General features: G+C 50.3%; 1 protein-coding gene across 1 annotated transcript in view; it reads left to right on the top strand.

Moving 5' to 3' along the window:
* Positions 1 to 25,415, top strand: part of LOC141258594 (dynein axonemal heavy chain 8-like) — a 415,976-nt gene that overhangs the window by 274,798 nt on the left and 115,763 nt on the right. The window contains exons 67-70 of the mRNA XM_073673563.1: positions 2,351 to 2,522; positions 13,621 to 13,776; positions 15,859 to 16,014; positions 19,166 to 19,348. Coding sequence (XP_073529664.1) covers positions 2,351 to 2,522; positions 13,621 to 13,776; positions 15,859 to 16,014; positions 19,166 to 19,348 — 667 coding nt within the window. The remainder of the gene's footprint in view (positions 1 to 2,350; positions 2,523 to 13,620; positions 13,777 to 15,858; positions 16,015 to 19,165; positions 19,349 to 25,415) is intronic.

The following is a 25,415-nucleotide window of genomic DNA, read 5'->3' on the forward strand; positions in this document are numbered from 1 at the left end:
CGGGTCTACACCGGGAACAGAAGTGATGAATTCCATGACCACCAGTCAGCTCACAACTGAGGCCACTGATTGGCTGCAGCGTTCGGTGGTCCGGACACCATTACTTCTTGTCCCAGTGTAGACCATCAGAGCTGTGGCACTGGAGGAGGGGGAAGGGAATTTCAGGGGGAAGTTCCGGTTCTTTCTTTTACATAGATTCCCACCCTTGGAAACATTTTCTAATTTAAAGGAGAACCCCTGTAAATATATCTGGTGGTGAGCACACAGATCATCCAGACTTGGTAGTCAGTCTATGGAGATGGAAGAAGGAATAATGACAGAAGAGGAGTAAACAGCAGTAAGGCCACGTGCACACGTTGAGTATTTGGTGAGTTTTTTATAGCCCTGAGTTGGTGATAAATACCGAAGTGGTGACGTGTTTCTAGTCTACGTTTCCTCTGATTGTTCCACTCCTGGTTTTGGCTACAAATACTGATGTAAAAAAAGTCACCAAATACTCAACTTGTGCACGTGTCCATATAGGAGGACACAGAGTATGTAAGGGGTGATATTACTGTCCAGGCCACTGCTGCCAAGTTTTATTGTTGAAAAAAGGAATGGCCAAATATATAACACTGAGCGGACCATAGTACCTAGACCTTGTGTCAGGCACCAAGTCCTTATTGCCTACTCATATAGATACATATAAAATAGGAGGACACTTGAGTAATATGGCAAAAAATGGATGTAATTTTATTTAGGTACAAAATTCCAAAGTATTAAAAACATACAAAAGTCACAGTAGCAAGGGGATAAGGTGCAAGGTGCCAGAGACTGGGGAATACTGAGGGGAAACGGGCATGCCTCTTGAGAAAGATCGGCGAAACGCGCGTCGGGGCACGTCTTTACCCACCGCACAAGCTGGGGACTCCCTGTTGGGGTCGTGGGCTTTCCTGACCTTGTCTTCCCGTGGTGCGTTATCGGTCTTACGCTCTATATGGACCATGTGACACCACTAACACCCCTTCCTTCTTTTTGAACATGGGGGAACTTGTGTATATGCAATGATTAATTTGGATCTCCCTTCATGCCAGTTTATACTGTTTGTGACTTTCACACTATATTACCTGTATAATGCGGGATGGTTACTGTGGTATAGGGGGCCATTTTTTCTTTGGTGTTGCAAATTTTTTCCCATTATCCATATATTTACATTGGCTCACCTGTGTCTATACTTATTGCATAGATATACCCATAGCCTTGTATTGCCCGTTTTCCCTCGGTATTCCCCAGTCTCTGGCACCTTGCACCTTATCCCCTTGCTACTGTGACTTTTGTATGTTTTTAATACTTTGGAATTTTGTACCTAAATAAAATTACATCCATTTTTTGCCATATTACTCAAGTGTCCTCCTATTTTACACGTTTTATTGTTGCCTAATGCCCTTTTTTTTTTTTTTTTAGTAGTTCTAAAACGTTAAAAAAGCAAAATCTTTCCTATCCCTTGTCACCGCAGAGATTATAATCACCAGATGTACATATTCGCTCGCTGAAGGTTTACTGATCTGCATCAGCAGCACATGGATTTCAGCCACCTCCATGCAAATGATTGGGACTCTCTCAGGAATGGCGGCCACAAATCTGCTGCCTGTGGGTATATAATAATCATCCCCTGATGTAGACGGGTGCATTCACCTTGGTGCCGGCGGCCCGACGATGCATCGGGATGAGATCAGGATATTAGGACGTATTAGAAGCCTTTGCTCTTGGTAATTTTTGCTCTGATTGACCTTTTGCGGCGCTCGTCTGTGTTGTCACACAGTGTTCTATAATTGCAACAGTTAATCGTGCCTAACGGAACGGATTCAGCTCTTTTGCGAGGACATTTCTGCCTGGCTTCTTACATCGTGGATGAAAGGTAGTGACCTGACTGGTTATCATTGGCACAGTCTGTATTCTGTCTGCATTCATTTTCATAAATAATGCCTTTACGGTGCAGATAATACATGCACCATGCGATAATCAGTCTATCAGAAGGTACTTGCCGTAGACTGATGGAGCGGTATCCTTCACCGACGCACAACAAACATGAGCATGTTCGGGCCACTAATGATGTCGTCCCCTTCGTCAAACGCCGCTGAGTGCTGGCGGTGAGGCCATCGCTGATCTTGGGTCAGACTACATGGGGTTTGTTGCTTGATAGCATGGAGATGTATTGCCTGCAGAGGAGCTGCAGATGCAAAACCATGAGATTAAGACCTAAATTTGCTGCATTTATATGAAGTTTAGATTTATTAGTACAATCCAAAAAGGTGACTTGGAAGGTGAACACTGGGTATTAACTGCAGGCACTGTGTGTTTTTGCTTCTAGCCTCGTTGGTGATGTCCTCATAGTGGCCGCTTTCCTCTCATACTGTGGACCTTTCAATGAAACATTCAGGAACCTCCTGCTGAAAGACACGTGGGAAACGGAAATACAAAACAGGCACATCCCGTTCTCCGGGAACCTGAATATTGTGTCCATGTTTTTAGAGCAGCCGACGGTAAGGAGACGTCATTATTAGTGATGAGCGAGCACTAAAATGCTCGGGTCGAGCACATTGGAATACTCGGGTGCTCGGTCCGCGTAACGAGCCCAATGTAAGTCTATGGGAAACTCGAGCATTTTTCCGGCGGCCTACACCCGGATTTCTGCAGAGGGCCTAGAAATTGCCCAAATCGAACAGTGCTCAAATGACATGGGAACAGCATGGGGAAGACCCCTGGAAGCATTTTTATGCCATTTTTACGGACAATAAAACATACAAAAACGAAACCAAAATGGATTTTCCTGGGAAATATGTTAAGGAACATCCTTTGCAGGGTAATGACTTGTATATAAGGCAAAATAAATAACCAAAAACAAAAATGATCCTCCACACCTTTGGCTATGTTCACACATTGCGTTTTTGATGCTTTTTTGCACTTTTGCATTGCTTTCAACAGTGAAAAATGAATTCACCGGTAAATGTCATTTTAACATTTTACTACCTTATCTGGCCATGTGCTGTATGACACATGCATACAGTGCTGAAAAGACATGGGAACAGCATGGGGAAGACCCCTGGAAGCATCTCTGACTCCCAGGTCACTGCCTAAAACTGTGGTCAGTAGACGTGATCCTATATTATTGCGGTAATAATATAGACATTTTTGGCAACGTGACAAATATTAAACTCCATTTAAAATGGGCAAGGCGCGTGGCAAGGGACGGGGAAGTGGACGTAATCTGCCTGCTGAGGGAGCACAACAAACACCCACATCATGTCGACCTAGCTTCCTGTCCCAACTTCTAGGGGGCCGCGGAATACCATTATTGAAGCCAGAGCAGTGTGAAAAAGTTGTTGGTTGGGTAGCAGATAATGCTTCCAGTCAGTTTGCCACCACCACCACCCTGTCTTCCACATGGTCCAGTCTCAGTAGCCGTGAGTCTGGACCAAATTATTATTATTACTCTAGCAACATTTATTCTATGGCGCTTTACATGTGAAAAAGGGATTTACATCGCAAAAACAATTACTACAATCTTGAACAAAAATGTGACAGCAACTGGTACAGGAGTGGAGAGGACCTTGCCCGCGAGGGCTCATAGTCTACAAGGGATGGGTGAGGATACAGTAGGTGAGGATAGAGCTGGTCATGCAGCGGTATGGTGGAGCGAGGGTTACTGCAGGTTGTACGCTTGTTGGTGGGTCTTCAGGTTCCTTTTGAAGATTTCTACGGTAGGCGAGAGTCTGATGTGTTGGGGTAGAGACTTCCAGAGTAGGGGGGATGCACGGGACAAATCTTGTATGTGATTGTGGGAAGAGGAGATAAGAGGGGAGTAGAGAAGGAGATCTTGTGAGGATCAGAGGTTGCGTGCAGGTATGTACCAGGAGACTAGTTCACAGATATATGGAGGAGACAGGTTATGGATGGCTTTGTATGCCAAGGTTAGGGTTTTGAACTGGAGTCTCTGGGCAATGGGGAGCCAGTGATTGACAGAGGGGAGAGGCCGGGGAATAGTGGGGGGACAGGTGGATTAGAGGGCAGCAGAGTTTAGGATAGATCGGAGGGGTGCGAGAGTGTTAGAAGGGAGGCCACAGAGCAGGAGGTTGCAGTAGTCGAGGCGGGAGAGGATGAGGGTGTGTACTAGTGTATTTGTAGATTCGTGGTTGAGGAATGTGCAGATCCGTGAGATTTTTTTTTACTTGGAGTCGGCATATTCCTCACCCTGATCCTCCTTCCCCCCACCATTCCGAGTGCCCTGAGACAACTGATCCCACACTTGGACACAAGAGCTGTTTTGTTCATCTTTCCATTTATAGATCCTGGCCTCTCGCTCGGTCCACTCAGAAGTGGAAAGAGCTTGGATATGTGGTTTGAAGGAGAGATTAGAGTCCAGGGTTACCCCAAGAGCTGTTCACTTTTCCATTTATAGATTCGGGCCTCTCGCCCGGCCCACTTCAAGCAGGGCAACAGAAGATCGCATGTAGCGATGCCCAAATATTTGAGCAGCCATGGTCAATCAAGCTTCAACACAATGTTCACAAGGTAGACAGCAGCAGTAGTCAGTCTCCTAGTCAACGAGCAAATTATTCATGATGATAGAGGCCACCATCTCTTTATCTTTGTGGTACTTTTCTGTGGGAATCAGCTTAGCTCCAACCAGCCTGGAATATTTCCAATTAATGATGGCACGCCATGGTATTAGCAGTGCCCCCAGTACCAGTAGCGAAGCCATCCACAATTTCCTTCTCAGGAATTTTATTTGGTAGACTGAGTGGCTGCCCAAATACATTCGTTTTTCAGAAAGGAGCTGAAGACACTGAGTGGCAGTAGATGCAAGTTTTTCCAGCATGTTAGACCGGAGATTACGTAAGGGAATTTATCGGGAGATTAGTTCACAGATGTACGGAGGAGAAAGGTTATGGACGGCTTTGTAGGTCAATGTTAGTAGTTTGAACTGGATACGCTTGCAATTGGGAGGCAGTGAAGGGATCTTATAGATTGCAATTTTATAGATTGCTGGATCCAGTCCAGAGTTAAAAAGCAGCCATAGTGTCCGGGAACCTTCACACAGACTTTTCTTAACCAGGGCTGCTTCTCGGTGAGAGTTGTATTTCATCACAGCCATATTCTTTAGCTCGGTGAAAGGGCTGGCATAGAGGGAAACCGTATCTACTTCGGCTGTCATTTCTCCGTCACCAGGTTCCGCCCATTGCCACACACGACCATGCCTGGCTGTATGTTCAGCGGTGAGAGACACAGATCTGCCTGCTGTGTTACAGCTTTCAACAACTCTGCAGCGCTGGGCGGTTTGTCATCTAAGCATTAAGCATGTTATCTTCAGCACAGCCTGTTGCCGCTTGGCCGAGGCAGTGCTGCAGTGCTTCCAGCTTGTGACTGACGTGGTCATTTCGGAGATGGAGGCCGAACAGGAGGAGGAGGTGCAGGAGCTGAACAATGTGGTTACATTGGCGAGTCTGCTTTTTATACTAAAGATCCTACTGTGTTTTTAATTTATTTTTTTATTTTTTTACACCTCTTCAAATGTGTATTGGAGTGCGTCCTAATTTTTGGCAGCCCTTGAAATTACTGCATATGCAATAGCAGTGTAGGAGACCCACTCCTTAATAAAGGGAAGGACAATTCAAATAGATTCTATATTCTAGAATATTAACTGTCTTATCTGAAATTCGTTTACGGGTGAGGTATCGCAGTATGGATAGCGTATTACACCGATCCAGCCAGGTATTATTGCCTTATACTGCGTGCTTTTGGTGCTGCCCAAAAAAATTTAAAATCTATTTTATTCCCTATCGATTTCGCTGTTAGATGCACTTACAATAGGGATAGGTGCTAGGTGGTATCATCAGCTCCAGATGAGTGTTCATTCTGGTCACATAAATGTCTTCCATAGTCCATAACTTTTTTTTTATTATTATTTCTTTGGCCTTATATACAAGTCATTACTCTGGAATGAATGTTTCTTAACATTTTCTCCATTTTAGAATGTTTATTGTATGCTTTTTTTTATTGTCAGTCCGTAAAAGTGGCGTAATACTCTGACAGCATTGTTCACAGATATGTTATTTGTCAGCGGCCAACTGTGTATAGGTTTGAACACACAACTGCTATACTTTAAATGTTGTGTGATATCTGCCATTTTCCCAAAAATTTTCTGTATTATTACGGCAGTTATATGTCTGATGGCCACGGTTTCAGGCAGTCGCCTAATAGTATGGTATTTATCAGCTACCAATTGGTTCAACATAAACACAGCTGGCTGACGTTAAATTCAATGGAATATTTGGCACGCATCACTAAATGTCTGTATTTTTACAGCAGTAATATGGGATCACGACTGATCATTGAAAAAAGTTTCTCTGCTTCCACAATACAGTAATTCGAATAAAGTCAAAAAAATCATCCTGTATTCTGCTAACAAGCAAATGGAGCAGATAGTATACTCTGGATTGCTTTTTAATCAGGATTAAGAGCAGAAAAAAAAATTAGCCCAGATATGTAGGGCTATATGGATATCTGTAACGGCAGCAGCAGACAGAACGTGCAATGGACCCTCTTGTGCTGTATACAATGCAGTCTGCCATACATACTGCCTGCCTAACTCCTGCTATCACCACTGAATATATGCAGCTGGATTAGTCCTCAGAAGGACTGTTAGTTCAAATGGATATATATCTTGTTGTGGAATACCTCTACTAACTATTACACTGCCAATTCTCTCCCTCACACAGCAGCTGCACCGCTCCCTACACTGTCTGATCCAGAGTGACTGTGACGAGCATGGCGGCGCCAGGTCTGATATACACCTGATGACGCTGTGCGGCCAGCCAATCACTGTAATGCCACAACCAACATGGCTGCAGCATTACAGTGAGTGGCAGGCAATCCCTGCATGCATCCCTGCGCTGGCACCGGCTGCGGCCTCTCCTGGGCCTTCCCCTATACATCCACATCTATCTCTCTGCACCTCCCTGCAGGGGGCAGGAGTGTGCTCTGTGCCTGTGACATGCCGCTGCGCTGGCACCGGCTGCGGCCTCTCCTGGGCCTTCCCCTATACATCCACATCTGTCTCTCTGTACCTCCCTGCAGGGGGCAGGAGTGTGCTCTGTGCCTGTGACATGCCTCTGCGCTGGCACCGGCTGCAGCCTCTCCTGGGCCTTCCCCTATACATCTACATCTGTCTCTCTGCAGCTTCCTGCAGGGGGCAGGAGTGTGCTCTGTGCCTCTGACATGCCGCTGCGCTGGCACCGGCTGCGGCCTCTCCTGGGCCTTCCCCTATACATCCACATCTGTCTCTCTGTACCTCCCTGCAGGGGGCAGGAGTGTGCTCTGTGCCTGTGACATGCCTCTGCGCTGGCACCGGCTGCAGCCTCTCCTGGGTCTTCCCCTATACATCTACATCTGTCTCTCTGCAGCTTCCTGCAGGGGGCAGGAGTGTGCTCTGTGCCTCTGACATGCCGCTGCGCTGGCACCGGCTGCGGCCTCTCCAGGGCCTTCCCCTATACATCCACATCTGTCTCTCTGCACCTTCCTGCAGGGGGCAGGAGTGTGCTCTGTGACATGCCGCTGCGCTGGCACCCGCTGCGGCCTCTCCTGGGCCTTCCCCTATACATCCACATCTGTCTCTCTGCACCTCCCTGCAGGGGGCAGGAGTGTGCTCTGTGCCTGTGACATGCCTCTGCGCTGGCACTGGCTGCAGCCTCTCCTGGGCCTTCCCCTATACATCTACATCTGTCTCTCTGCAGCTTCCTGCAGGGGGCAGGAGTGTGCTCTGTGCCTCTGACATGCCGCTGCGCTGGCACCGGCTGCGGCCTCTCCTGGGCCTTCCCCTATACATCCACATCTGTCTCTCTGCACCTCCCTGCAGGGGGCAGGAGTGTGCTCTGTGCCTGTGACATGCCGCTGCGCTGGCACCCGCTGCGGCCTCTCCTGGGCCTTCCCCTATACATCCACATCTGTCTCTCTGCACCTCTCTGCAGGGGGCAGGAGTGTGCTCTGTGCCTGTGACATGCCGCTGCGCTGGCACCGGCTGCGGCCTCTCCTGGGCCTTCCCCTATACATCCACATCTGTCTCTCTGCACCTTCCTGCAGGGGGCAGGAGTGTGCTCTGTGCCTGTGACATGCCGCTGCGCTGGCACCGGCTGCGGCCTCTCCTGGGCCTTCCCCTATACATCCACATCTGTCTCTCTGCTCCTCCCTGCAGGGGGCAGGAGTGTGCTCTGTGCCTGTGACATGCCGCTGCGCTGGCACCCGCTGCGGCCTCTCCAGGGCCTTCCCCTATACATCCACATCTGTCTCTCTGCACCTTCCTGCAGGGGGCAGGAGTGTGCTCTGTGCCTGTGACATGCCGCTGCGCTGGCACTGGCTGCGGCCTCTCCTGGGCCTTCCCCTATACATCCACATCTGTCTCTCTGCACTTTCCTGCAGGGGGCAGGAGTGTGTTCTGTGCCTGTGACATGCCGCTGCGCTGGCACTGGCTGCGGCCTCTCCTGGGCCTTCCCCTATACATCCACATCTGTCTCTCTGCACCTCCCTGCAGGGGGCAGGAGTGTGCTCTGTGCCTGTGACATGCCGCTGCGCTGGCACTGGCTGCGGCCTCTCCTGGGCCTTCCCCTATACATCCACATCTGTCTCTCTGCACCTCCCTGCAGGGGGCAGGAGTGTGCTCTGTGCCTGTGACATGCCGCTGCGCTGGCACCGGCTGCGGCCTCTCCTGGGCCTTCCCCTATACATCCACATCTGTCTCTCTGCACCTCCCTGCAGGGGGCAGGAGTGTGCTCTGTGCCTGTGACATGCCGCTGCGCTGGCACTGGCTGCGGCCTCTCCTGGGCCTTCCCCTATACATCCACATCTGTCTCTCTGCACTTTCCTGCAGGGGGCAGGAGTGTGCTCTGTGGCTGTGACATGCCGCTGCGCTGGCACCCGCTGCGGCCTCTCCTGGGCCTTCCCCTATACATCCACATCTGTCTCTCTGCACCTCCCTGCAGGGGGCAGGAGTGTGCTCTGTGCCTGTGACATGCCGCTGCGCTGGCACTGGCTGCGGCCTCTCCTGGGCCTTCCCCTATACATCCACATCTGTCTCTCTGCACTTTCCTGCAGGGGGCAGGAGTGTGCTCTGTGCCTGTGACATGCCGCTGCGCTGGCACCCGCTGCGGCCTCTCCAGGGCCTTCCCCTATACATCCACATCTGTCTCTCTGCACCTCCCTGCAGGGGGCAGGAGTGTGCTCTGTGCCTGTGACATGCCGCTGCGCTGGCACCGGCTGCGGCCTCTCCTGGGCCTTCCCCTATACATCTACATCTGTCTCTCTGCAGCTTCCTGCAGGGGGCAGGAGTGTGCTCTGTGCCTGTGACATGCCGCTGTTCTGGCACCGGCTCCGGCCTCTCCTGGGCCTTCCCCTATATATCCACATCTGTCTCTCTGCACCTCCCTGCAGGGGGCAGGAGTGTGCTCTGTGACATGCCGCTGCGCTGGCACCGGCTGCGGCCTCTCCTGGGCCTTCCCCTATACATCCACATCTGTCTCTCTGCAGCTCCCTGCAGGGGGCAGGAGTGTGCTCTGTGCCTGTGACATGCCGCTGCGCTGGCACCAGCTGCGGCCTCTCCTGGGCCTTCCCCTATACATCCACATCTGTCTCTCTGCAGCTCCCTGCAGGGGGCAGGAGTGTGCTCTGTGCCTGTGACATGCCGCTGCGCTGGCACCGGCTGCGGCCTCTCCTGGGCCTTCCCCTATACATCTACATCTATCTCTCTGCACCTCCCTGCAGGGGGCAGGAGCGTGCTCTGTGCCTGTGACATGCCGCTGCGCTGGCACCAGCTGCGGCCTCTCCTGGGCCTTCCCCTATACATCCACATCTATCTCTCTGCACCTCCCTGCAGGGGGCAGGAGTGTGCTCTGTGCCTGTGACATGCCGCTGCGCTGGCACCGGCAGCTGCCTCTCCTGGGCCTTCCCCTATACATCCACATCTGTCTCTCTGCACCTCCCTTCAGGGGGCAGGAGTGTGCTCTGTGCCTGTGACATGCCGCTGTTCTGGCACCGGCTCCGGCCTCTCCTGGGCCTTCCCCTATATATCCACATCTGTCTCTCTGCACCTCCCTGCAGGGGGCAGGAGTGTGCTCTGTGACATGCCGCTGCGCTGGCACCGGCTGCGGCCTCTCCTGGGCCTTCCCCTATACATCCACATCTGTCTCTCTGCAGCTTCCTGCAGGGGGCAGGAGTGTGCTCTGTGCCTGTGACATGCCGCTGCGCTGGCACCAGCTGCGGCCTCTCCTGGGCCTTCCCTTATACATCCACATCTGTCTCTCTGCAGCTTCCTGCAGGGGGCAGGAGCGTGCTCTGTGCCTGTGACATGCCGCTGTGCTGGCACCAGCTGCGGCCTCTCCTGGGCCTTCCCCTATACATCTACATCTATCTCTCTGCACCTCCCTGCAGGGGGCAGGAGTGTGCTCTGTGCCTGTGACATGCCGCTGCGCTGGCACCCGCTGCGGCCTCTCCTGGGCCTTCCCCTATACATCCACATCTGTCTCTCTGCACCTCCCTGCAGGGGGCAGGAGTGTGCTCTGTGCCTGTGACATGCCGCTGCGCTGGCACCGGCTGCGACCTCTCCTGGGCCTTCCCCTATACATCCACATCTGTCTCTCTGCAGCTTCCTGCAGGGGGCAGGAGTGTGCTCTGTGCCTGTGACATGCCGCTGCGCTGGCACCGGCTGCAGCCTCTCCTGGGCCTTCCCCTATACATCCACATCTGTCTCTCTGCAGCTTCCTGCAGGGGGCAGGAGTGTGCTCTGTGCCTGTGACATGCCGCTGCGCTGGCACCAGCTGCGGCCTCTCCTGGGCCTTCCCCTATACATCCACATCTGTCTCTCTGCACCTCCCTGCAGGGGGCAGGAGTGTGCTCTGTGCCTGTGACATGCCGCTGCGCTGGCACTGGCTGCGGCCTCTCCTGGGCCTTCCCCTATACATCCACATCTGTCTCTCTGCAGCTTCCTGCAGGGGGCAGGAGTGTGCTCTGTGCCTGTGACATGCCGCTGCGCTGGCACTGGCTGCGACCTCTCCTGGGCCTTCCCCTATACATCCACATCTGTCTCTCTGCAGCTTCCTGCAGGGGGCAGGAGTGTGCTCTGTGCCTGTGACATGCCGCTGCGCTGGCATCGGCTGCGGCCTCTCCTGGGCCTTCCCCTATACATCCACATCTGTCTCTCTGCACCTCCCTGCAGGGGGCAGGAGTGTGCTCTGTGCCTGTGACATGCCGCTGCGCTGGCACCGGCTGCGGCCTCTCCTGGGCCTTTCTCTATACATCCACATCTGTCTCTCTGCACCTCCCTGCAGGGGGCAGGAGTGTGCTCTGTGCCTGTGACATGCTGCTGCGCTGGCACCGGCTGCGGCCTCTCCTGGGCCTTCCCCTATACATCCACATCTGTCTCTCTGCACCTCCCTGCAGGGGGCAGGAGTGTGCTCTGTGCCTGTGACATGCCGCTGCGCTGGCACCGGCTGCGGCCTCTCCTGGGCCTTCCCCTATACATCCACATCTGTCTCTCTGCACCTCCCTGCAGGGGGCAGGAGTGTGCTCTGTGCCTGTGACATGCCGCTGCGCTGGCACCGGCTGCGGCCTCTCCTGGGCCTTCCCCTATACATCCACATCTGTCTCTCTGCACCTCCCTGCAGGGGGCAGGAGTGTGCTCTGTGCCTGTGACATGCCGCTGCGCTGGCATCGGCTGCGGCCTCTCCTGGGCCTTCCCCTATACATCCACATCTGGCTCTCTGCACCTCCCTGCAGGGGGCAGGAGTGTGCTCTGTGCCTGTGACATGCCGCTGCGCTGGCACCGGCTGCGGCCTCTCCTGGGCCTTCCCCTATACATCCACATCTGGCTCTCTGCACCTCCCTGCAGGGGGCAGGAGTGTGCTCTGTGCCTGTGACATGCCGCTGCGCTGGCACCAGCTGCGGCCTCTCCTGGGCCTTCCCTTATACATCCACATCTGTCTCTCTGCACCTCCCTGCAGGGGGCAGGAGTGTGCTCTGTGCCTGTGACATGCCGCTGTGCTGGCACCGGCTGCGGCCTCTCCTGGGCCTTCCCCTATACATCTACATCTATCTCTCTGCACCTCCCTGCAGGGGGCAGGAGTGTGCTCTGTGCCTGTGACATGCCGCTGCGCTGGCACCGGCTGCGACCTCTCCTGGGCCTTCCCCTATACATCCACATCTGTCTCTCTGCACCTCCCTGCAGGGGGCAGGAGTGTGCTCTGTGCCTGTGACATGCCGCTGCTCTGGCCCCGGCTGCAGCCTCTCCTGGGCCTTCCCCTATACATCCACATCTGTCTCTCTGCAGCTTCCTGCAGGGGGCAGGAGTGTGCTCTGTGCCTGTGACATGCCGCTGCTCTGGCCCCGGCTGCAGCCTCTCCTGGGCCTTCCTCTATACATCCACATCTGTCTCTCTGCACCTCCCTGCAGGGGGCAGGAGTGTGCTCTGTGCCTGTGACATGCCGCTGCGCTGGCACCTGCTGCGGCCTCTCCTGGGCCTTCCCCTATACATCCACATCTGTCTCTCTGCAGCTTCCTGCAGGGGGCAGGAGTGTGCTCTGTGCCTGTGACATGCTGCTGTGCTGGCACCGGCTGCGGCCTCTCCTGGGCCTTCCCCTATACATCCACATCTGTCTCTCTGCACCTCCCTGCAGGGGGCAGGAGTGTGCTCTGTGCCTGTGACATGCCGCTGCGCTGGCACCTGCTGCGGCCTCTCCTGGGCCTTCCCCTATACATCCACATCTGTCTCTCTGCACCTCCCTGCAGGGGGCAGGAGTGTGCTCTGTGCCTGTGACATGCCGCTGCGCTGGCACCTGCTGCGGCCTCTCCTGGGCCTTCCCCTATACATCCACATCTGTCTCTCTGCAGCTTCCTGCAGGGGGCAGGAGTGTGCTCTGTGCCTGTGACATGCCGCTGCGCTGGCACCGGCTGCGGCCTCTCCTGGGCCTTCCCCTATACATCCACATCTGGCTCTCTGCACCTCCCTGCAGGGGGCAGGAGTGTGCTCTGTGCCTGTGACATGCCGCTGTGCTGGCACCGGCTGCGGCCTCTCCTGGGCCTTCCCTTATACATCCACATCTGTCTCTCTGCACCTCCCTGCAGGGGGCAGGAGTGTGCTCTGTGCCTGTGACATGCCGCTGCGCTGGCACCGGCTGCGGCCTCTCCTGGGCCTTCCCCTATACATCCACATCTGGCTCTCTGCACCTCCCTGCAGGGGGCAGGAGTGTGCTCTGTGCCTGTGACATGCCGCTGTGCTGGCACCTGCTGCGGCCTCTCCTGGGCCTTCCCCTATTGTGACATTTTATCTTGTGCTTCTGACATCAGTTACATGTGATCTGGATGCTTCCCCCTATGTGATGGCGGCACAAGCTGCTCCAGTTTTACAATTAGGATGATGGCAAAAGCTGGATAAATCTAAATAGCAAATTATATTTGGCATGAAAGTATCAGGACATTGTTACATTGTAGGCGACGGGATGGAGCCAACATTATTTCTTGTGTCTGCTGGGTCTATGACTCCTGTTTGTATCATGTGGATGCTTTGTGACTGTCATTTTCATTTTATGTATCTTGTAGGTGAACGATTGGATCCTTCAGGGTTTACCCGGAGATGATATTTCTATCCAAAATGGTGTAATCATGACTAAGGCGAACAGATATCCCCTCCTTATTGATCCGCAGGCTCAAGGGAAGGCTTGGATAAAGATCAAGGAGAAAATCAATGATCTCCAGGTGGTCACTATACATTGGGAATCTATTTTTCTATGTGTTTTATTCATTAAAAGGACAGCATAGGGGTCAATGATAAGGCAGAAGAGGGTCCCAATGATGGGGCCGGTATTTATCATAGATTCATTGCATATACAGTACAGACCAAAAGTTTGGACACACCTTCTCATTTAAAGATTTTTCTGTATTTTCATGGCTTTGAAAATTGTACATTCACACTGAAGACATCAAAACTATGAATTAACACATGTGGAATTATATACTTAACAAAAAAGTGTGAAACAACTGAAAATATGTCTTATATTCTAGGTTCTTCAAAGTAGCCACCTTTTGCTTTGATGACTGCTTTGCACACTCTTGGCATTCTCTTGATGAGCTTCAAGAGGTAGTCACCGGAAATGGTCTTCCAACAATCTTGAAGGAGTTCCCAGAGATGCTTAGCACTTGTTGGCCCTTTTGCCTTCACTCTGCGGTCCAGCTCACCCCAAACCATCTCGATTGGGTTCAGGTCTGGTGACTGTGGAGGCCAGGTCATCTGGCGTAGCACCCCATCACTCTCCTTCTTGGTCAAATAGCCCTTACACAGCCTGGAGGTGCTTGGGGTCATTGTCCTATTGAAAAATAAATGATGGTCCAACTAAACGCAAACCGGATGGAATAGCATGCCGCTGCAAGATGCTGTGGTAGCCATGCTGGTTCAGTATGCCTTCAATTTTGAATAAATCCCCAACAGTGTCACCAGCAAAGCCCCCCCACACCATCACACCTCCTCCTCCATGCTTCACTGTGGGAACCAGGCATGTAGAGTCCATCCGTTCACCTTTTCTGCGTCACACAAAGACACGGTGGTTGGAACCAAAGATCTCAAATCAGACCAAAGCACAGATTTCCACTGGTCTAATGTCCATTCCTTGTGTTCTTTAGCCCAAACAAGTCTCTTCTGCTTGTTGCCTGTCCTTAGCAGTGGTTTCCTAGCAGCTATTTTACCATGAAGGCCTGCTGCACAAAGTCTCCTCTTAACAGTTGTTGTAGAGATGTGTCTGCTGCTAGAACTCTGTGTGGCATTGACCTGGTCTCTAATCTGAGCTGCTGTTAACCTGCGATTTCTGAGGCTGGTGACTCGGATAAACTTATCCTCAGAAGCAGAGGTGACTCTTGGTCTTCCTTTCCTGGGGCGGTCCTCATGTGAGCCAGTTTCTTTGTAGCGCTTGATGGTTTTTGCAACTGCACTTGGGGACACTTTCAAAGTTTTCCCAATTTTTCGGACTGACTGACCTTCATTTCTTAAAGTAATGATGGCCACTCGTTTTTCTTTACTTTGCTGCTTTTTTCTTGGCATAATACAAATTCTAACAGTCTACTCAGTAGGACTATCAGCTGTGTATCCACCAGACTTCTGCACAACACAACTGATGGTCCCAAACCCATTTATAAGGCAAGAAATCCCACTTATTAAACCTGACAGGGCACACCTGTGAAGAGAAAACCATTTCCGGTGACGACCTCTTGAAGCTCATCAAGAGAATGCCAAGAGTGTGCAAAGCAGTCATCAAAGCAAAAGGTGGCTACTGTGAAGAACCTAGAATATAAGACATATTTTCAGTTGTTTCACGCTTTTTTGTTAAGTATATAATTCCACATGTGTTAATTCATAGTTTTGATGCCTTCAGTGTGAAGGTACAATTTTCATAGTCATGAAAATACAGAAAAATCTTTAAATGAGAAGGTGTGTCCAAACTTTTGGTCTGTACTGTACATAGATATACTATAGATCATACTTGGCAAACTCTGGCCCGCAGGGTGATTATATTTTGCCCGCGACACCAGAACCACCACCCCTATTGTGGGGCACGTTATTCTGTATGGGGGACTCTGTGGGGTTCATTATACTGTATACTTGTTGGCCTGCAAGTTTTTCATTTTAACCCTCTGTGTGTCTTGAGTTTGTCATTCCTCCTATAGATGTATGAGATGGGGATAGACAGTAAGAGCAGGCAGACGGGATAAATGAGATGTAGCAGGAACACAATACATTTAGCTCTCACCGCAGGATATAATAAACCCTGACAATAATCTATATCGCAGGTGACCTCCGTCAATCACAAATCGTTCTACACCCATTTGGTCGACTGCCTGTCATTAGGAAGGCCTCTTCTCATTGAAGATATTGGAGAAGAACTCGATCCGTCTTTGGATAACATTTTAGAAAAAAACTTTATTGATTCTGGAGCCTCCTTTAAGGTTTGTGCTTTGATGTGACACATAATGTAGTAATTCTTAAAGCGGCCTCATTCATAAGAGTCTGCCATCATTTATTACATCACTTGTCCAGGAGTTTGAGAAAGTCAACGTTTTCGGCCACAAAAAAAAAAGTTAATTTCCCGCCCCTTTAGCACTTAATGGTGTTGAGGTCCCTGTAAGTCTTCCATTATTTTCCTGCATAAAAGACGTGTCTTACACCGAGGACAGTGATGAGCGCCGGTCCTCACCCTGGATGTATGGCACAATAACGCTGCAAGAAAATATACATTAGGGACAATGGGCAGCCGCCGGTGTCAGTCACTGGCTGAGTTACTGCAGACGTGTGTGATACACGCTGATGCGCCGCAGCTGCCGGCCGGGTACTATGTGCCATGGATGCCGGGTCTGCAGCAGCCCCCCGGGGGCTTCTCTGCTCTCCTAGGCTGACGGGTCTCTCCCTATTATTGAGGAGCCATAGCAGCTTGCCTCCCAGATAGCTTTTCACAGCTGGAGATGATTATCCACACCTGACAGAGTGGATGAGCAGCACAGCCCCACTGATCTAAGGCGGTGTTCACATGTCCAGTAGTCATCCATTAGAATGGATCCAGCAGCAATCCGTGCAGATACAACTTTTTTGTCTGTTGTTAAAAAACTGATTTCAGCTGGATCCATTTTTTTTTTTAACATTGAAGTCTATGGAAAATGATCTGTTAATCAACCATCAGTTTTCTGATACTTGAAACTGATCCATTGAGTTAAAGCAAATCCTTTTCAAATGAAAAAAAACTGATGGCTATTTAACGGAGGCGTATTACATAGACTTCAATGTTAAAAAAAAATGGATCCAGTTGAAATCCGTTTGTTTTTAAGCTGGACAAAAATGCTGCGTCTCTTGCACAACTTTTTTGTTAACAGATTGCTGCTGGATCCGTTTAGCTGATGATTACTGGACATGTGAACATAGCCTAAAAGTGATGACCTTATTATAGGATTGCCCAGATAACCCCATTGAGATCAATGGACAGCACACTGGAAACGTGGTACTTGTTTTCTTTACTATCTATCTATATAATTGTCTTATCCCGTCTGTCTGTCTGTCTTTCTTTCTGTCTGTCTGTCCTGGAAATCCTGGGTCGCTGATTGGTCCGGCCGCGGCCAATAAGCGACGCCACATTTCAGAAAAACATGGCGGCCATTAGCGGCTCATGTGCGGCACGGAGGTGAGCGGCGATGCAGCCGGGAGATGCAGCCGGCTGCTCGCAGCATACGTCCCCCGACCGCAGCCGCCGCTGACCTACATGCGGCTATCGTCTGAAGATCAGCGGCTACGGCCGCTTATCTTCTGAGGACAAGTGTGACGCCCCTCCCCTCCCCTCCCTTCCTTTCCCCTCCTCTCCCCTCCCCTCCTCTCCCCTCTCCTCTCCTCCCGTCCCTCTCCCTGCTCGATCAGGACCCCGGCACCCGGCGTCATACTTACCCCTCCCCTCCTCTTCCCTCCCCTCTCCTCTCCTCCCGTCCCTCTCCCTGCTCGATCAGTACCCCGGCACCCGGCGTCATACTTACCCCTCCCCTCCTCTCCCCTCCCCTCTCCTCTCCTCCCGTCCCTCCCCCCGCTCGATCAGGACCCCGGCACCCAGCGTCATACTTACCCCTCCTCTCACCTCCCCTCCTCTCCCCTCCCCTCTCCTCTCCTCCCCTCTCCTCTCCTCCCGTCCCTCTCCCTGCTCGATCAGTAGCCCGGCACCCGGCGTCATACTTACCCCTCCCCTCCCCTCCTCTCACCTCCCCTCCTCTCCCCTCCCCTCTCCTCTCCTCCCGTCCCTCCCCCCGCTCGATCAGTACCCCGGCACCCGGCGTCATACTTACCCCTCCCCTCCCCTCCTCTCACCTCCCCTCCTCTCCCCTCCCCTCCTCTCCCCTCCCCTCTCCTCTCCTCTCCTCCCGTCCCTCCCCCCGCTCGATCAGGACCCCGGCACCCAGCGTCATACTTACCCCTCCCCCTCCCCTCCTCTCACCTCCCCTCCTCTCCCCTCCCCTCTCCTCTCCTCCCGTCTCTCCCCCCGCTCGATCAGGACCCCGGCACCCAGCGTCATACTTACCCCTCCCCGTGCCTCCGCAGCAGCTCCTGTGTCTTCCGCTGATGCTCTGTGACGTCTCAGGTCAGAGGGCGCGGTGACGTCTTTACACCGCGCTCTCTCCTGATCAGTCACAGCGCACAGCGTCAACATGCCGGCTACGCTGGAGTCCAGAGAAGCAGTGAGTTGAGTATTGGATTATTTTTATTTTTTGTATGGGGCCATAGGGGACCTGCATGGGGCACTATGGGGGGATGGGACATCCTGCATGGGGTATTATATAGGGGGGATGTGACAGCCTGCATGGGGCATTATATGGGGGGAGAGGTGACATCCTACATGGGGCATTATATGGGGGAGAGGTGACATCCTGCATGGGGTATTATATAGGGGGGATGTGACATCCTGCATGAGGCATTATATGGGGGGAGAGGTGACATCCTACATGGGGCATTATATGGGGGAGAGGTGACATCCTGCATGGGGCATTATATGGGGGGGGAGGTGACATCCTACATGGGGCATTATATGGGGGCAGAGGTCACATCCTACATGGGGCATTATATGGGGGAGAGGTGACATCCTGCATGGGGTATTATATAGGGGGGATGTGACATCCTGCATCGGGCATTATATGGGGGGAGAGGTGACATCCTGCATGAGGCATTATATGGGGGGAGAGGTGACATCCTACATGGGGCATTATATGGGGGAGAGGTGACATCCTGCATGGGGTATTATATATGGGGGATGTGACATCCTGCATGGGGTATTATATGCATGGGGTATTATATAGGGGGGATGTGACTTCCTGCATGGGGCATTATAAAGGAGGGTCAGGAGACATAAGCTAGAATATTCGATGCGTTAGAATCGGGCCACCATCTAGTATTGGATAAGGAGAGAGGATGCTAAGCCATATGAATCTTTGCATTTCTTTCTTCACCAGCCTTGTTTGTAGAAAAAACGTTTTCAAGTGTTAAAAAAAAGTTTTGAATTATTAAACTTATTACCTCGTCATGTCGCTGTTCAGCTTGAGTATCGATTGGACCATTTTTTTGCCTTTGATGCAGGTGAAAGTTGGGGATAAAGTATTGGACGTAGAGGACAAGTTCAGACTCTACATGACGAGTAAGCTGCCAAATCCTGTCTTCACTGCGGAAATCAATGCGAAGACCTCAATAATAGACTTCACTGTCACTAAGACGGGACTGGAGAAGCTGCTGCTGGGAAGAGTAGTCCTGGCTGAGAAGCAGGTAACCGTGTCCCCAGCGATACCCGCTAATCATCTAATAAATGATGTACTCTGTGAATGGTAGCAGCTTCCCGAGACCTTATTCGTGAATCTACAGAGCAAGAGCAGTGTAAAGACAAGTCAGTGACTGACAGCACAGAGATAAATAGATAATACACACAGTGATGTCACAGTACAGGGATAATACACACAGTGATGTCACAGTACAGGATAATACACACAGTGATGTCACAGTACAGGAATAATACACACAGTGATGTCACAGAACAGGGATAATATACACAGTGATGTCACAGTACAGGATAATACACACAGTGATGTCACAGTACAGGGATAATGCACACAGTGATGTCACAGTACAGAGATAATACACACAGTGATGTCACAGTACAGGGATAATACACACAGAGATGTCACAGTACAGGGATAATACACACAGTGATGTCACAGTACAGGGATAATACACACAGTGATGTCACAGTGCAGGATAATACACACAGTGATGTCACAGTACAGGGATAATACACACAGTGATGTCACATTACAGAGATAATACACACAGTGATGTCACAGTACAGGATAATACACACAGTGATGTCACAGTACAGGATAATACACACAGTGATGTCACAGTACAGGGATAATACACATAGTGATGTCACAGTACAGAGATAATTCACACAGTGATGTCACAGTACAGGGATAATACACACAGTGATGTCACAGTACAGGGATAATACACACAGAGATGTCACAGTACAGGGATAATACACACAGTGATGTCACAGTACAGGGATAATACACATAGAGTTTTCACAGTACAGGGATAACACACACAGTGATGTCACATTACGGGGATAATACACACAGTGATGTCACAGTACGGGGATAATATGTTATGCACACGCCCGGGCTAAGCGGCGTGTGCGTGTGATTGGTAGTGATTCCACTGGACCGTGCCGGAGAGTGAATGCCTGGAGGGGCGTGACTAGGTATTCACCCGATCCGACCAGGGTCGCACGACGGCATACGACGCCAGTGCACCAAGGAGGAACCGAGCAGAGGGACCAGGTGCTACTCCAGGACAGACCCCGGACACGGCTGTTGACCCACACAGGGGAATACAGGAACAGGCTGGTAGGCTGGCACACAGACTGGTGGGTATAGGCAGGCACGACTGGTATGCAGGCAGGCGGGTATGCAGGCAGGGGGGTAAAGGCAAGCACAGCTAGAGTGCAGACAGGGAGGCACTAGCAGGTAGGAACACAGGCGGGATAGGACCCAGTACACACCGGGACTCAGGAACAATACAGGCAGAAGGGTACAGGCAGGGCAGGACAGGACTGCCGGAGCAGCGGGCAGAAGCAGGGCAGGACAGGACTCTGTTCACATGGAACAGACAGGAAGGGAAAGACAGAGCCAGACACCCACAGGGTACTTGCAGTGAAGTAGCGAGTGGACCACAAACTCACAAACGGGAGTACAGAGACAACAGGCAGGAGTTAGGTACGAGTTCAGACTCTGCAGAAAAAGGAAGGGAACGGACATAGAGGAAAAACAGGTAAAGGATAGGAGAGAGTTCAGACTGGAACTGAGTGTACGGAGGAGACCGACACTGCAGCGGGATACAGGAGCGGGTCTGGGAATACTGCCCCCAGAGAGGCGGGAAGAACAGGCAAGGAGCGTGTTCAGACAGGACAGACAAGATACACAGAAAGGACTCAGTTCAGACACGGGAACTAATACCGCAAAGCAGGAGACATACAGGACTTAGTTCAGACACGGGAACTAATACCGCAAAGCAGGAGACATACAGGACACAGTTCAGACAGGCCTGGAAATACAGCCTCCAGGAAAGGCAGACAAGGAAACAAAGACGGGACCTGGCACCTTCAGAGTGCAAACACACACTGAAGGAAAACACTATGCTCAGGCAGGGATAGAAGGGAGCTGCTGAGCTATATACCAAGTGTCAGACAGCAATAGGCTGAGGACGCACAAGGGGCGTGACCCACAGCAGGTACAAAAAGCAGGAAGTGATCGGGCGCCGCCCTTAAGCAGCAGAGACAGACACAAACAGACAGCATGGAGGGAAGCCAGAGAGACATTCTGGACAGGAGATCAAGTGCGCTCTCTTGCACAGTGGGAGATGGACCACCATGCAAGGACGCCGCCAGGTATGTTACATAATACACACAGTGATGTCACAGTACAGGGATAATACACATAGAGATGTCACAGTACGGGGATAATACACACAATGATGTCACAGTACGGGGATAATACACACAGTGATGTCACAGTACAGGGATAATACACACAGTGATATCACAGTACAGGGATAATACACACAGTGATGTCACAGTACAGGGATAAAACACAGTGATGTCACAGTACAGGGATAGTACACACAGCGATGACAGGGATAATACACACAGTAATGTCACAGTACAGGGATAATACACAGTGATGTCACAGTACAGGGATAATGCACACAGTGATGTCACAGTCCGGGGATAATACACACAGTGATGTCACAGTACGGGGATAATACACACAATGATGATGTCACAGTACAGAGATAATACGCACAGTGATGTCACAGAACAGGGATAATACACACAGTGATGTCACAGAACAGGGATAATACACACAGTGATGTCACAGAACAGGGATAATACACACAGTGATGTCATAGTACAGGGATAATACACACAGTGATGTCACAGTATAGGGATAATACACAGTGATGTCACAGTACAGGATAATGCATACACGCAGCGATGTCACAGTACAGGGATAATACATGCAGTGATGTCACAGTACGGGGATAATACACACTGTGATGTAACAGTACAGGGATAATTCACACAGCGATGTCACAGTACAGGGATAATACACACAGCGATGTCACAGTACAGGATAATACACACAGTGATGTCACAGTACAGGGATAATACGCACAGTGATGTCACAGTCCGAGGATAATACACACAGTGATGTCACAGTACAGAGATAATACACACAGTGATGTCACAATACTGGGATAATACACACAGTGATGTCACAGTACAGGGATAGTACACACAGCGATGACAGGGATAATACACACAGTAATGTCACAGTACAGGGATAATTCACACAGCGATGTCACAGTCTGGGGATAATGCACACAGCGATGTCACAGTACAGGGATAATTCACACAGCGATGTCACAGTACAGGGATAATACACACAGCGATGTCACAGTACAGGATAATACACACAGTGATGTCACAGTACAGGGATAATACACACAGTGATGTCACAGTACAGGGATAAAACACACAGTGATGTCACAGTACAGGGATAAAACACAGTGATGTCACAGTACTGGGATAATACGCACAGTGATGTCACAGTCCGGGGATAATACACACAGTGATGTCACAGTACAGAGATAATACACACAGTGATGTCACAATACTGGGATAATACACACAGTGATGTCACAGTACAGGGATAGTACACACAGCGATGACAGGGATAATACACACAGTAATGTCACAGTACAGGGATAATACACAGTGATGTCACAGTACAGGAATTATACACACAGTGATGTCACAGTACAGGGATAATACACACAGTGATTTCACAGTACAGGGATAATACACACAGTGATGTCACATAACGGATAATACACACAGTGATGTCACAGTACAGGATAATACACACAGTGATGTCACAGTACAGGGATAATGCACACAGTGATGTCACAGTACAGAGATAATACACACAGTGATGTCACAGTACAGGATAATACACACAGTGATGTCACATTACAGGGATATTACACACAGTGATGTCACAGAACAGGGATAATACACACAGTGATGTCACAGTGCAGGATAATACACACAGTGATGTCACAGTACAGGGATAATACACACAGTGATGTCACATTACAGAGATAATACACACAGTGATGTCACAGTACAGGATAATACACACAGTGATGTCACAGTACAGGATAATACACACAGTGATGTCACAGTACAGGGATAATACACATAGTGATGTCACAGTACAGAGATAATTCACACAGTGATGTCACAGTACAGGGATAATACACACAGTGATGTCACAGTACAGGGATAATACACACAGAGATGTCACAGTACAGGGATAATACACACAGTGATGTCACAGTACAGGGATAATACACATAGAGATGTCACAGTACAGGGATAAGACACACAGTGATGTCACATTACGGGGATAATACACACAGTGATGTCACAGTACGGGGATAATACACACAGTGATGTCACAGTACAGGGATAATACACATAGAGATGTCACAGTACGGGGATAATACACACAATGATGTCACAGTACGTGGATAATACACACAGTGATGTCACAGTACAGGGATAATACACACAGTGATATCACAGTACAGGGATAATACACATAGTGATGTCACAGTACAGGGATAAAACACAGTGATGTCACAGTACAGGGATAATACGCACAGTGATGTCACAGTCCGAGGATAATACACACAGTGATGTCACAGTACAGGGATAATACACACAGTGATGTCACAATACTGGGATAATACACACAGTGATGTCACAGTACAGGGATAGTACACACAGCGATGACAGGGATAATACACACAGTAATGTCACAGTACAGGGATAATACACAGTGATGTCACAGTACAAGGATAATACACACAGTGATGTCACAGTCCGGGGATAATACACACAGTGATGTCACAGTACGGGGATAATACACACAATGATGTCACAGTACAGAGATAATACACACAGTGATGTCACAGAACAGGGATAATACACACAGTGATGTCACAGAACAGGGATAATACACACAGTGATGTCACAGAACAGGGATAATACACACAGTGATGTCATAGTACAGGGATAATACACACAGTGATGTCACAGTATAGGGATAATACACACAGTGATGTCACAGTACAGGATAATACACGCAGCGATGTCACAGTACAGGGATAATACACGCAGTGATGTCACAGTACAGGGATAATACACGCAGTGATGTCACAGTACGGGGATAATACACAATGATGTCACAGGCTGGGGATAATGCACACAGCGATGTCACAGTACAGGGATATTTCACACAGCGATGTCACAGTACAGGGAAAATACACAGTGATGTCACAGTACGGGGATAATACACACAGTGATGTCACAGTACAGAGATAATACACACAGTGATGTCACAATACTGGGATAATACACACAGTGATGTCACAGTACAGGGATAGTACACACAGCGATGACAGGGATAATACACACAGTAATGTCACAGTACAGGGATAATACACAGTGATGTCACAGTACAGGATAATACACACAGTGATGTCACAGTACAGGATAATACACACAGTGATGTCACAGTCCGTGGATAATACACACAATGATGTCACAGTACAGGGATAATACACACAATGATGTCACAGTACAGGGATAATACACAGTGATGTCACAGTACAGGATAATACACACAGTGATGTCACAGTACAGGGATAATACACAGTGATGTCACAGTCCGGGGATAATACACACAGTGATGTCACAGTACGGGGATAATACACACAGTGATGTCACAGTACGGGGATAATACACACAATGATGTCACATTACAGAGATAATACACACAGTGATGTCACAGAACAGGATAATACACACAGTGATGTTACAGAACAGGGATAATACACATAGTGATGTCACAGTACAGGGATAATACACACAGTGATGTCACAGTACAGGGATAATACACACAGTGATGTCACAGTACAGGGATATAACACACAGTGATGTCACAGTACAGGGATAATACACACAGTGATGTCACAGTCCGTTGATCTTACACACAGTGATGTCACAGTACAGGGATAATACACACAGTAATGTCACAGTACAGAGCTAATACACACAGTGATGTCGCAGTACTGGGATAATACACACAGTGATGTCACAGTACGAGGATAATACACAGTGATGTCACAGTACAGGGATAATACACACAGT

The sequence above is a fragment of the Phyllobates terribilis genome, unplaced genomic scaffold (assembly GCF_046119375.1).
Source record: "Phyllobates terribilis strain yellow unplaced genomic scaffold, ASM4611937v1 Scaffold_3__8_contigs__length_932513732, whole genome shotgun sequence".
Lineage (NCBI taxonomy): Eukaryota > Metazoa > Chordata > Amphibia > Anura > Dendrobatidae > Phyllobates > Phyllobates terribilis.